Source organism: Piliocolobus tephrosceles, chromosome 14, assembly GCF_002776525.5.
Source record: "Piliocolobus tephrosceles isolate RC106 chromosome 14, ASM277652v3, whole genome shotgun sequence".
Classification (NCBI taxonomy): Eukaryota; Metazoa; Chordata; class Mammalia; order Primates; family Cercopithecidae; genus Piliocolobus; species Piliocolobus tephrosceles.
Genome location: NC_045447.1, coordinates 4953672 through 4965782, shown reverse-complemented (window position 1 = coordinate 4965782; position 12111 = coordinate 4953672). Strand labels below are relative to the sequence as shown.

The 12111-nt window shown below is 52.6% G+C and overlaps 1 protein-coding gene across 2 annotated transcripts; it reads right to left on the bottom strand.

Annotated features, from left to right (window-relative positions):
- Nucleotides 1-1801: 1801 nt before the first annotated feature.
- On the bottom strand, nucleotides 1802-7568 carry SURF6 (surfeit 6). 2 transcript variants are annotated; one of them, XM_023189030.2, is made up of 5 exons: nucleotides 7388-7562; nucleotides 5459-5668; nucleotides 4791-4879; nucleotides 3621-3833; nucleotides 1802-3423 (listed from the first exon to the last, which is right to left on the bottom strand). In XM_023189030.2, exons 1-5 carry the CDS (start codon nucleotides 7479-7481, stop codon nucleotides 2944-2946), a joined length of 1086 nt encoding a protein of 361 aa, XP_023044798.1. In that variant the 5' UTR covers nucleotides 7482-7562; the 3' UTR covers nucleotides 1802-2943. The 2 variants fall into 2 exon arrangements, with proteins under 2 accessions (XP_023044798.1, XP_023044799.1); XM_023189031.2 differs by lacking the exon at nucleotides 1802-3423 and having other exon boundaries at nucleotides 3632-3828; nucleotides 4787-4879; nucleotides 7388-7568.
- Between the last annotated feature and the right edge of the window lie 4543 nt (nucleotides 7569-12111).

Below are 12111 nucleotides of genomic sequence, written 5' to 3'. Positions count from 1 at the left end.
GAAACTTTCATCCAGCACGGCGATGGCCCACGCCATGCATGACATGCGTTGCCGAATGACTGCATCCACTCAGTATGCCAGTCCCCACCGAGCCTCGTTCTCAACCTCCCTGGCTGGCATAGGTGCCTTGCACAGACATCCAGTGGCAGTAAAACATTGCTGTACTCTCAGCTCCCTCCATCTGCAGCCCTCACTGACCCATCCAGCTGTCCTGTCTCCGTTCAGGACGAGACCCCCTTGCCCCTTTGGTCTCCATGGCCAGGTGATGGTAGTGGCCTTTTCCAGACCCTCACAGGCCCCTTAGTTCACTATGAAGATGACCTCACCTGTCGGGAACCCATAGGGACGTATTTCCCTCGCATACATCTACATTTGCCTGACCCAGAATGTGGTTTCAACATGAGTCCCGTGCCTGGCTCCAAACCCCCTTGTCAGAGTAAGGAAATCCCCTGAACTCTTAGTTTGCCAAGAACTCTTGTTATAAATGGCAGTTGGGTCATTTACTGGGTGCCTGCTCTGCAATCATTGCGATGGTCACGTTGGTTTTGCTCCTTTAATCTGTTGATGTGAATTACACGCGATTCGCTGGTGTTGAAATCGCTTTGCAATTCTGAGTTAAATCCAGTGTGGCACTTTGTTAAACTTGGTTATTATTAAAATTTTGACATTGGTATTTGGTAACTTCCCTTCCTCTTACCTAGTTTTCTTGTTTAGTTTTGGTAATAAAGTTAAATTCATGAAGTGTTCTCTCATTTGATTCTCTGTTAGAATTTGTCTAAGTCTGGAATTACCTGTTCTCTATTTCATGGAACTTCTCTGTAACTGTCTAGGGGAACATTCTTAACTACTGATTCAATTTCATCAGTGATTACAGCTCAGGCTTTCCATTGGTCAGTTTTGGAGACCTTTCTTCCATTTACTTTGAGTTGTTCCAACTTAAGCTGCATGCTTATCTTTGGCCCTTAAAAACATAGACATACAGCACATACGTGTATGAATGGCACTATTTATCTATCTGTAGATGCACATACATTTAGGGGCTATGAAATGTCTTTTATGCTGCTTTAATCCTGTTTCATAAATTTTTTCTGAGACAGTCTCGCTCTGTCACCCAGGCTGGCGTGCAGTGGCTCGATCTTGGCTCACTGCAGCCTCCACCTCCCAGGTTGAAGCGATTCTCCTGCCTCAGCCTAACAAGCAGCTAGGACTACAGGCATGTCCCACCATGCCCGTTAATTTTTGTATTTTTAGTAGAGATGGGGTTTTATCATGTTGGTCAGGCTGGTCTCGAACTCCTGACCTAAAGTGATCCACCCGCCTCCGCCTCCCGAAGTGCTGGGATTAACGGCATGAGCCGCTGTGCCAGGCCCTGCTCCACAAACTTCAATACACAGCATTTTCATTATCTTTTAGTCCCAAGTATTTCTAATATCCATTAGGAATTAACTCATAGGTAATTTGTAACTATGTTTTAGAAGTTCCAAATATGAAATTTTAAGAATTAGTTTAGGCTGGAGGCAGTGGCTCATGCCTGTAATCCCAGCACTTTGGGAGGCCGAGGCGGGTGGATCACCTGAGGTCAGGAGATCGAGACCATCCTGGCTAGCACGGTGAAACGCTGTCTCTACTAAAAATACAAAAAATTAGCAGGGCATGGTGGCGGGCGCCTGTAGTCCCAGCTACTCGGGAAGCTGAGGCAGGAGAAACGTTTGAACCTGGTAGACGGAGGTTGCAGTGAGCCGAGATCGTGCCACTGCACTCCAGCCTGGGCGACAGAGACTCCGTCTAAAAAAAAAAAGAATTAGCTCAAAAATTTTTAACGACATTGGGATATGGTCAGGTAACGACACTGATTCCTTGAAATATCTTACGACTTCTTTTCTAGACAAAGTAGGTGGTCAGTTCCCATCCATGTTCCATATACGCTTGCAAGGACTAGGTATTCTTTCCATATACTGTTGTGTCTGTCTCCTAGGCTCAAGCTCATACCCATCTCACATCTGATCTTTCACAGGACTTTTTCATCAGTAGACACTATCAAAAGTCACACCAGCTCCCTTTAGGTTACAATCGTCTAGTTAACTGGAGAGTTTCATCAAAAGAATTTTATTTACAGCGTTATCATCCACGTGTCACTAAAATTCACCTGAGTTTATTCAACCTGCATTCATTTTGATTGCCTGGAGCTTTGGATTTAATTCTTCCATTACATTTTGTATCTTCCATTCACTTCACTCTCTCCAGCTTTTACTCTGTCTTTCCTTTGGGCCAATGCACTTGACCCAGCTCACAGGCGTGGACTCTGGGAAGGTACTGCTCCCTCCCTCCCTCTGAATTCGGAGGTGAAATGCCGCCCAGAGGCACTGAGGAACAGAAAGGAATGAGACCCCAACAGGCAGAAGCCAAGAGAAGGGGGAGGAGACGTGGCGTTCTGCCCCAGGACGCACCACGCCTGGACGTGCTCCCACCACTCCCGAGTGCCAGGTGCCCACACGCCACACCTCAGGGCTGTCCGCTGTTCCAGTCAGCTGCGGACTAACGTGGTTCGGAAGCAGAGGCCACCCTCTTCCGTCCTGTGGCCCCTGAGAACACAGGTGGGGGGGGGGGGGGCGGCGGCCCCCCCCCCCCCCCCCACCGTTCCTCCACCCTGACCCTGCAAACCTCGGGGAAGCTTTGGGGCCCAGAAAAGAAGGCTGGGCCCCAGTGTGGCTCGCCCTTTGCCTGGGTCTGAAGGCCCCGGGACCCTGTTTTCAAGGATGACGCAGAAACATTCTCTTTCACACACATGATCTGAGCCCTCACAACTCAGCAGAGCACGACAGTGTCCCCCTTACACGCAGAGGCCGCGGTCTGTGGAGATCCTGGGACAGAACCAGCATCAAGGACCCAGAGGGTCCCCTGGAGCCTCCCAGGACAGAGACGGCAGCCCCAGGTGGGACAGACTCAGACCAGGCCTGCGCGCTCCAGGTCCTGCGGCAGGATGCGGCCCTTCTTGCGGGCCCTGAGCAGGCGGCGCTCGGCGCGGGCCGCCTTCTTCCTGCGCAGGTTCTGCCGACGCCGGTCCTGGCGCTGCTGCATCTTCTCCACCACGCCGGCCGTGCGCTTCTCCCACCGGCGCTGCCGCTGCGCCCTGCGCTTCTCCTTCCGCTTCAGGGCCTCCTGCAGCAGGCGTTCGTCATCGCGGATCTTCACGCCCTCCGCCTTGTATAGGAGGTTGGTCCACTTCATCTTGGCTTCCAGCTCTTGCGCCTTCCCCTCATCCTGGTCGCGCAGCTCGTCCAGCCGGCTCTGCCGTGCCTGCAGGCGCTCCAGCAGCTGCCGGTAGTTCCTCCCGGTCAGCGGCGTGAGGTTCCCCTTCACCCTCTGCCTCTTCTCCTTTCTGCGCTGAGCCTTGCTGGCCGGCTCGTCTTCGCTCACCTCCACCTAGGAAGAAGGTATGACATGAGCTCATGCCAGCCCCACACTAGGCCCGTCTTGGCCGGCACCCTAAGGGACCTGCGCTGTCCCTGTCACCACCTTACAGACGCCATGGGGTCCGGAGGGAGGTCATGAAGCTAACAAGGGGCAACGCTGAGGCCTGAAGCCGACCCAGCCCGCCCGAGGACCCAGCTCCCACTCACCTTATTGAAGATCAGCCCCGGCGGCTCCCGCGGCTCCGTGCAGGCCCCCTCTGGGGTTGGCCCCACCGCGTCCCGGGCCTCCGCGGCCTCCTCAGCCTTCCTGGCCTTCTCTTTGGCCCGCAGCTCCTTTCGCTTCCTCTTCTTCCGGTCCCGTTCCTGCTTTCTCCTCCGCTTTCTCTCCAGGGCAGCAGGGCACAGCTCCTTGGCACTGCCCTGGGGGAGAGGCGCCCACTCATTAAAGTTCTCTCCATCCCAGGGCCCCCCAGCCTGGCCCATGGTCGAGAAGAATCAGGGCCGGAAGGCAGGTGAGGAAATCCTCACGCAGAACAAGGGGCCCACAGAGTTCAATGTTCCACAACAGAGGATGTTCCTCAAAAATGCAAAGGACCCCAAAAGAAGGGACCACCAAATAAGAATCACGGCTTCCAATTCCCAGGTGCTTACCCCGTGGCAGGATACGTTACAAACATGGTTCCACATGTCATACATTGTTTCACAGATGAGGAGGGTCAACACCACTGCCTAGAACTTGGAGTTGGGGTCTGAACACCTGTCCTGACCGCTGCCTATTCTGTTCACGAGGTACCCAAACTAAGCTCTCCCAGGGGCCTTTCCCATCCCCAGGCCAACAAGAGTCCTACACCAGCCCAAATGAGGCCTGTGCTTCAGGAACAAAGGCCCGGAGTCTTGATCGCCTCTTAGGAACCATACACTGTACCTTGGGATGGTGGAGGAGAGTAGCTGGGGACTGTCCCCCACACAGCATGAGGCCTTAAGGAAGGGCCCCAGGGAAAGGGTGGGTAGGGGCCAACACAAAGGAGACAGCACCATTCAGCACAAAGAGCTGCACTGGCGCTTCTTGTGCCTAGCCACGCAGCTCAGGTCCCTGCTCAACTCGCAGGACTATCACGACATTCGGAGAAACTGACACAGGAGGTGCCTATCCCAGTGTCAGTTCAGCAAAGGCAGCTTCCCAGAAGGAAGGAGGCCGATAACTTTGGGGACTGAGGTTCTCCAAGAAAATAACTGCTCTCCCAGGGCACAGCTGCTGGGGCCCTGGCAGACTCACTGCAGAGGGGAGAACAGGGGTTACAGCCCCTCGCTGAGAGCTGACCCCAGGGAGAACACAGGCAGAGCAGTGACAGCACTCCAGCAAACCTGCCTGCCTACCTGGCCCCCGGCCTCCTGGATCTTCTCACGCAGTCGCTGTCGCAGAACATCCAGTGCAAAGACAGACTCAGGCTCAGTGGCCAGGCCATCTGCAGGGAAGGAGACAGGACTGCAGGGGGCGCTCTCTCCCTCTCCCCGCCCCCCAAGGGCCACGAATCCCTGTCCCACTGTGGCCACTCATGGATCTGCAGGGCAATTTCAGTAAATTCTATTCCACCACTTCAACCTAGACTGGTTCCTACAACATCCTCCAGGACAGGTAACTGAGTGCCTTGCAAGGTAGGTCACTGTGGTATGAGAAAACATTTCCTACGGCGCAAGCCAAACCACCTCCTCCACAGCCTGCGCCCCAGAACAAGTTGGCTCTCATGACGCCCCTGCAGAGACCTGAGGGCAGTGAAGCTCAAGTCAAGCTGCTCCAGGTCCTCAGAGAGACATGGCCTTGCCCCCTGACATCCTGCTAGCCATGTGGCCTGGAACGCCATACAGTTCCTTCGGTCCCATCCACCCTAGCCCTCCCGGGATCTTTGCTCTTGGGGAAGTCTTGTGCTATCCCTGTGTGCCTGACAATGCTTTTTTTTTTTTTTTTTAACAGCAGAGGGGACCAAGCCCAAGCCCAAGCCCGGCCCCAGCCCTGCACAGAACCAACATGTCCTGACGCCTCTCACCTGCAGGGTTCCCTGCTGAACTGGAAGCCCAAGCTGCTTCCTCTTTGGCTGCCTCAGGCCTCCTGGCCCCAGAGGCTGCTGGAGACTTCTCTCGCAAGGACTTGGCCTTGTGCTCAGCAGCCTTCTCTTCCCGTTCCCGGAATTTCTTTTGTGTTTTCTTCCTTTTCTTTTTTGGGGGCTCTGCAGCTTCTGAGCCTCGAGTTTTGCCAGCTGAAATGCAAAATAAGAAAGAGTTGCCGTCCCAGCTGGGCACGGAGGCTCACACCTGTAATCCCAGCACTTTGGAGGCTGAGGCAGGCGAATCACAAGGTCAGGAGTTCGAGAGGAGCCTGGCTAACAGGGTGAAACCCCGTCTCTACTAAAAATACAAAAAATTAGCCAGGCGTAGTGGCAGGCGCTTGTAATCTCAGCCTCTCAGGAGGCTGAGGCAGGAGAATAGCTTGAACCTGGGATGCGGAGGTTGCAGTGAACTGAGATCCCTCCACTGCACTCCAGCCTGGGCAACAGAAGATTCCGTCTCAAAAAAAAAAGTTGCCATCCCAATCTCATGGCCCATTCAATAGGCATGAAAGGCTCACCAAGGCTTTGATCCTAGGAGGATGCAGAAAGAGGATCAGGATTGGGAGGCAGAGACACACTGATCCTAGAGCTCAGAACCATAACCTTGACCAAGTAGTTCTGCTTGTGAGAATCCACCAGGCACAAAGACCAGGCTTCAAGGACGTTCATCATATTATTTGAGTGAAAAATTAGAAAAACCTGAATATCCACCTCTACTAACAATTTCTGACCCTGCTTCACAATAAGCTACCACGTTGCCATCAAACACAATGACAAGGGCTTTCATTTTAGCTGCTGGGGGTAATGTTTACTTTTTTTTTTTTTTTTTTTGAGACAGAATCTCGCTCTGTTGCCCAGGCTGGAGTGCAATGGCATGATCTCTCCTCACTGCAAACTCCACCTCCCGGGTTCAAGCAATTCTCTTGCCTCAGCCTCCCAAGTAGCTGGGATTACAGGCCGGCTAATTTTTGCATTTTTAGTAGAGACCGGGTTTCACCATGTTGGCCAGGATGGTCTCGATCTCCTGACCTTGTGATCCGCCTGCCTTGGCCTCCCAAAATTCTAGGATTACAGGCGTGAGGCCCCATGCCCCGACAACGTTTACTTTTTAAATGGGAGAAATCAGTATGTAAAGTAGGAGCTGAATCGTTTTAATAAATGAAAAAAAAAAACTTGAAAAAGGATGAGAAAGACAGACGGAAGACATACTGAGTAATGAGAAAATTCACAAGATTTTGGATTTGCTATCACTAATATACCGTCCTTGAATAAAAAGGAAACCCCGTTTAACCTCTGGTGGGTCCAGAGACCCTGCTGCTCTCCTCTCCTCCTGGGCCCAGGCAGCACTGACAAGTCCCCGCTGTCGGCTTCCCCGCCCGATTATCTACTTCCCTTGTGCAGCCTGGTCACCAGGCCATGAGAACCCTAAGCGCAGGAGCCCTCTGCCATCCTCCTCCTCCCCACACCGCACCATGTCCGTAGTGAAGGGACTGAAAGGGTCTTTTCCCACGGACTGACCGTTACTCCTGTCTCTACTAAACCCTCTCACTACTAAAAGTACAAAAATTAGCTGGGCGTGGTGACGCGCGCCTGTAATCCCAGCTACTCTGGAGGCTGAGACAGGAGAATCTCTTGAACCCGGGAGGCGGAGCTTGCAGTGAGCTGAGATCCGGCCACTGCACTCCAGCCTGGGCGACAGGGTGAGACTCCGTCTCAAAAAAAAAAAAAAAAAAAAGGCAAGGGAAACGGCGGTAATTTCACAAGTCACTTGGATTTTTTTTTCTAGTACTTTACAGACTCGTCTACACCGGCTCCGGCCGCGTCCCCGTTTCGCAGGTCCCTCAGTCCCAGCCCGGCCATGTGCGTTACCCCGCGTCCGCGCCTGCTGCTCCGGGCCCGAATGGGAGCAGATCTTCTTGGCCAGGCTCTGCAGGTAGGCGTCCTTGGCGAGTAGAGAGGCCATAGCGGGGACCCGGGCCGTTCACAACTCACACCTTCCCCGCTTCGCGTGCGACTCTCACCACGTCTGCCGGAAACCACCACACGGGCAGGCGCAGCCAGACGAGCGCCGAGCCGCCAGCCCGCGCGCTCGATTAGTCAGGCCTGACTCCGCCGGAAACGGCGCGCGGGGCGGGGCGCACAGCATTGTGGGCCGAGGGCAGCCAATCTCCGCCCGGAGTCGGTGCAGCAGGGGACCCGGAGGCCGGGCCTCAGCGCTTCCATCACCTCTATCACACGTCCGGCATGTGTCCCTGCGCTCCCCTCACCCCGGCACAGCAGGCGGTCATGAGTAGGGAGGAAATGAGTGAATGGCCAGCAGTACATTCATTCAGTCCTTTGGAGTGGGGGGCTTCCGGTCTCAGGCGGACGCAGACTGAGCGCCTGGCACGTGGCAGGCCGTAGGTTCAGTCCTAGGGGACACAAGCAGTGTGTCACACACACGGATGTGTTCTTGGCGAGTGTCTGCCTTAGAGGTGACTGATAAACCTGGCAAGCGTGTGACTGTCATGTGGGGGCAGCGCCAAAGAAAGCCCCAGGGGGAAAAGGGAGAAGTGTTGGGCGGGAGGGAGCCGGCGTATTCAAGAAAGAGCCCCTGCGCAGTGACTTTTGCTCTGAAAAATAGACTTACACACTACGATCTTCCTTCCGCCCCGGTAAAGGAGTCTCGCTCTATCGCCCAGGCTGGAGTGAAGTGAGGAGATCTAGGCTCACTGCAACCTCCGCCTCCCGGGTTCAAGCAATTCTCTGGCCTCAGCCTCCCGAGTAGCTGGGATTAGATTACGGGCGTGTACCACCACGCCCAGCTTTTTTTCTTTTTTTTTTTTTTGAGATGGAGTCTCGCTCTGGCGCCCAGGCTGGAGTGCAGTGGCGCGATCTCGGCTCACTGCAAGCTGTGCCTTCCCGGTTCATGCCATTCTCCTCAGCCTCCCGAGTAGCTGGGATTACAGGAGTGAGCCACCGCGCCCGGCCTAATTTTTGTATTTTTAGTAGAGACAGGGTTTCACCATGTTAGTCAGGATGGTCTCGAACTCCTGACCTCAGGTGATCCACCCACCTCCGCCTCCCATAGTGCTGGCATTGCAGGCATGAGCCACTGTGCCCGGCCCACACTACGATTTTTAGCACAAGATGTGGCCTTTATAATAACTCACTAGGGGCAGAAGAAAGGAGAGGTCATGGTCTGAGGCTTGGGACCACCACACCCCAGTTCCTGCACTGGAAAATTACAGGCTTGTTAGGGACCCAGAGCCCCTTCCAGGGCCACCCTGTTGGTCAAGAAGGGAGAACTTAAGAGTCTTAAATTACAATTTGAAAAGGTGGCTGCTAATGTATATATTATTAGAAACAGTAAGAACTGTTGTATTTGAAACAGAACTAGCCGGGCGCGGTGGCTCAAGCCTGTAATCCCAGCACTTTGGGAGGCCGAGACGGGCGGATCACGAGGTCAGGAGATCGAGACCCTCCTGGCTAACACGGTGAAACCCCGTCTCTACTAAAAAATACAAAAAATTAGCCGGGCGAGGTGGTGGGCGCCTGTGGTCCCAGCCACTCGGGAGGCTGAGGCAGGAGAATGGCGTGAACCCAGGAGGCAGAGGTTGCGGTGAGCTGAGATCCGGCCACTGCACTCTAGCCTGGGCGACAGAGCAAGACTCCGTCTCAAAAAAAAAGAAACAGAACTAAACTTTCTTCCCCTAACTTCTGCCATGAGGTGATTAAAAAAAATTTTTTTGGCCGGGCACAGTGGCTCACGCTTGTAATCCCAGCACTTTGGGAGGCCAAGGCGGGAGGATCACTTGAGCCCCAGAGTTGGAAACCAGCCTGGGCAACATAGTGAAACCCTGTCTCCACACACACAAAAAATTAAATTAGCCGAGCATGGTGGCCAGCCCCTGTAGTCCCAACTACTCAGGAAACTGAGAAGAGAGGATCACTTGAACCCGAGAGGCAGAGGTTGCAGTGAGCCAAGATCACACCACTGCATTCTAGCCTGGAGTGCCAGGCTGTCTCAAGAAACATACTTTTTTCATTTTTAAAAAAGGCAGTCCCCAGGAGGCGGAGCTTGCAGTGAGCTGAGATCCGGTCACTGCACTCCAGTCCCGGCGACAGAGCGAGACTCCGCCTCAAAAAAAAAAAAAAAAAAAAAAAAAAAAAAGGCAGTCAAATTTAGCAGTATGGGGGTTGAATGCCAACTACAATGATACTAAGGTTAATTAGTTCTGACATCCCACTGCCATTCAGACCAGGCTAGAGGTGATGTTGCATGGAGGATGGGTGTGACGCTGCTGATGACTCCCCTGAACTGCTGGGTATCTTAACACCATCACCTACTGAGTTCAGAATGGGCATCTGATCCCTCAAGCCCCATCTCTTCCTCTAACTGCCAACCCTTTTTTCAGTTAAAGCGGCCCCATCCTTCCAGGTGCTTGGGCCAGACCTTGAAACCAATGACTCCTTTCTTATTCCCCACATCCAATGCTTCAGCAAATCCTGTCAACTGTGCCTTCAGAGCACCTCCAGAATCCAACTGGACTCACTCCCATCTCACCACCACTCTGGTCCTGTTTTATTTTTTGAAACAGGGAGTCTCTCTTTCTCCCAGGCTGGAGTGCAATGGTATGATCTTGGCTCACTGCAGTCTCCACCTCCTGGGTTCAAGTGATTCTCCTGCCTCAGTCTCCTAAGTAGCTGGGACTACAAGCACGTGCCACCATGCCTGGCTAATTTCTTTTTCTTTCTTTTTTTTTTTAGGTAGTTTTGCTCTTGTTGCCCAGGCTGGAGTGCAGTGGCCCGATCTCGGCTCACTGCAACCTCTACCTCCTGGGTTCAAGCAATTCTCCTGCCTCTGCCTCCCGAGTAGCTGAGATTACAGGCATGCGCCACCACGGCCGGCTAATTTTTTGTATTTTTAGTAGAGACGGGGTTTCTCCATGTTGGTCAGGCTGGTCTCGAAATCCCGACCTCAGGTGATCTGCCCGCCCCGACCTCCCAAAGTGCTGGGATTACAGGCGTAAGCCACCGCGCCCAGCTAATTTCTCTCTATATTTTTTTTTAGTAGAGACGGGGTTTTGGCATGTTGCCCAGACTCATCTCAAAACTCCTGACCTTAAGTGATCCGCCCACTTTGGCTTCCCAAAGTTTTGGGATTACAGGCATGAGCCACCACGCCTGACCTGGTCCTGTTTCACATTTTAAGACTCCAAAATAACAACCAAATGCAACACACAATAAAAACAGGCGTAAAAGCCTTTCAGCTGGAACCGCCATCTTCCAGTGACTGGCCAAAATGACGAACACAAAGGGAAAGAGGAGAGGTACCTGATCCATGTTCTGTAAGCCTTTTAGAAAACATGCAGTTGTTCCTTTGGCCACGTATATGTGAACCGATAAGAAGGGTGATAATTGTAGACATTAAGGGAATGGGGACTGTTCAAAAAGGAATGGCCCACACGTGTTACCATGGCTCAACTGAAAGAGTCTACAGTGTTCCCCAGCATGCTGCTGGCATTGTTGTAAACAAACAAGTTAAGGGCAAGATTCTTGCCAAGAGAATTAATACGTGTAATGAGCACATGAAGGACTCTAAGAGCCGAGATGGCTTCCTGAAACGCGTGAAGGAAAATGATCAGAAAAAGAAGGAAGCCAAAGAGAAAGGTACCCGGATTCAACTGAAGCGCCAGCCTGCTCCACCCAGAGAAGCGCCCTTTGTGAGAAGGAGCCTGAGCTGCTGGAACCTCTTCCCTATGAATTCATGGCATCATAGGTGTAAAAAAAAAAAAAAAAAGACAAAAGACCTCTGGAATAGGAAAAAAAAAAAAAAAGGCATTGAAAAAACTATTTGGGGAACAACTGAAGAAATCTGAATGTGACTAGATACTAGAGGATATGGAATCATCATCCATTTTGGTTGTGGTGATGGGAGAAGGAGAATGTGCTCAGAGAGGCAAAATGACGAGTACTTCCGTGAGCTCAACTGCCCTCAAAATAAAAAGCTTGGGATAAAAGAGTGACATAGACTGAGGATGGGCCAGGGCTTAGGAACATGGAGGCCACTGGTGACCTTAATACGCATAGTTTTGCTAGAGTCATGGAGACAAAACCTGTCTGACACAGGCCCAAGAAAGAACCGCAAATGGGTATCAGCCGCTTCCCCATGGCACTCTGCTGCCAAGGGCCAGGAGCTGGAGGAAAAGGGGTCAGCAGAGCGGCTTGGCTCTAAGGAGAAACGACTTGATGTGATTGATGGTTCTGGTCAAGCAGAAAACAAAACTGACGGCAGAAGGTCTTACTGCTCAGGTTTTTAGGAGCAGGACAAGTGGGATCCCACCACAAAGTCTGGCCAGTTCCTTCCGGGCTTTCCCTTCATATATGCTTCCATTTGGTTGTAATACTTTTCTTCCTTAGTGGTTAAGTACAAGGCATTTCCACAGCTAAACTAGTGCAGGAGATCCCCACACATATCAATGGGGAAATAATCCCTCAGAGGGGAAGCAACTTCCCTAGGCCACCCCAAAAGCCAGACCCAGAGTCAGGGCTAGGCCTCAGGCTCCTGTCTGTCTAGTGCCTTCTGCTTGGCTGTGAGGTTCTCTGGTTCA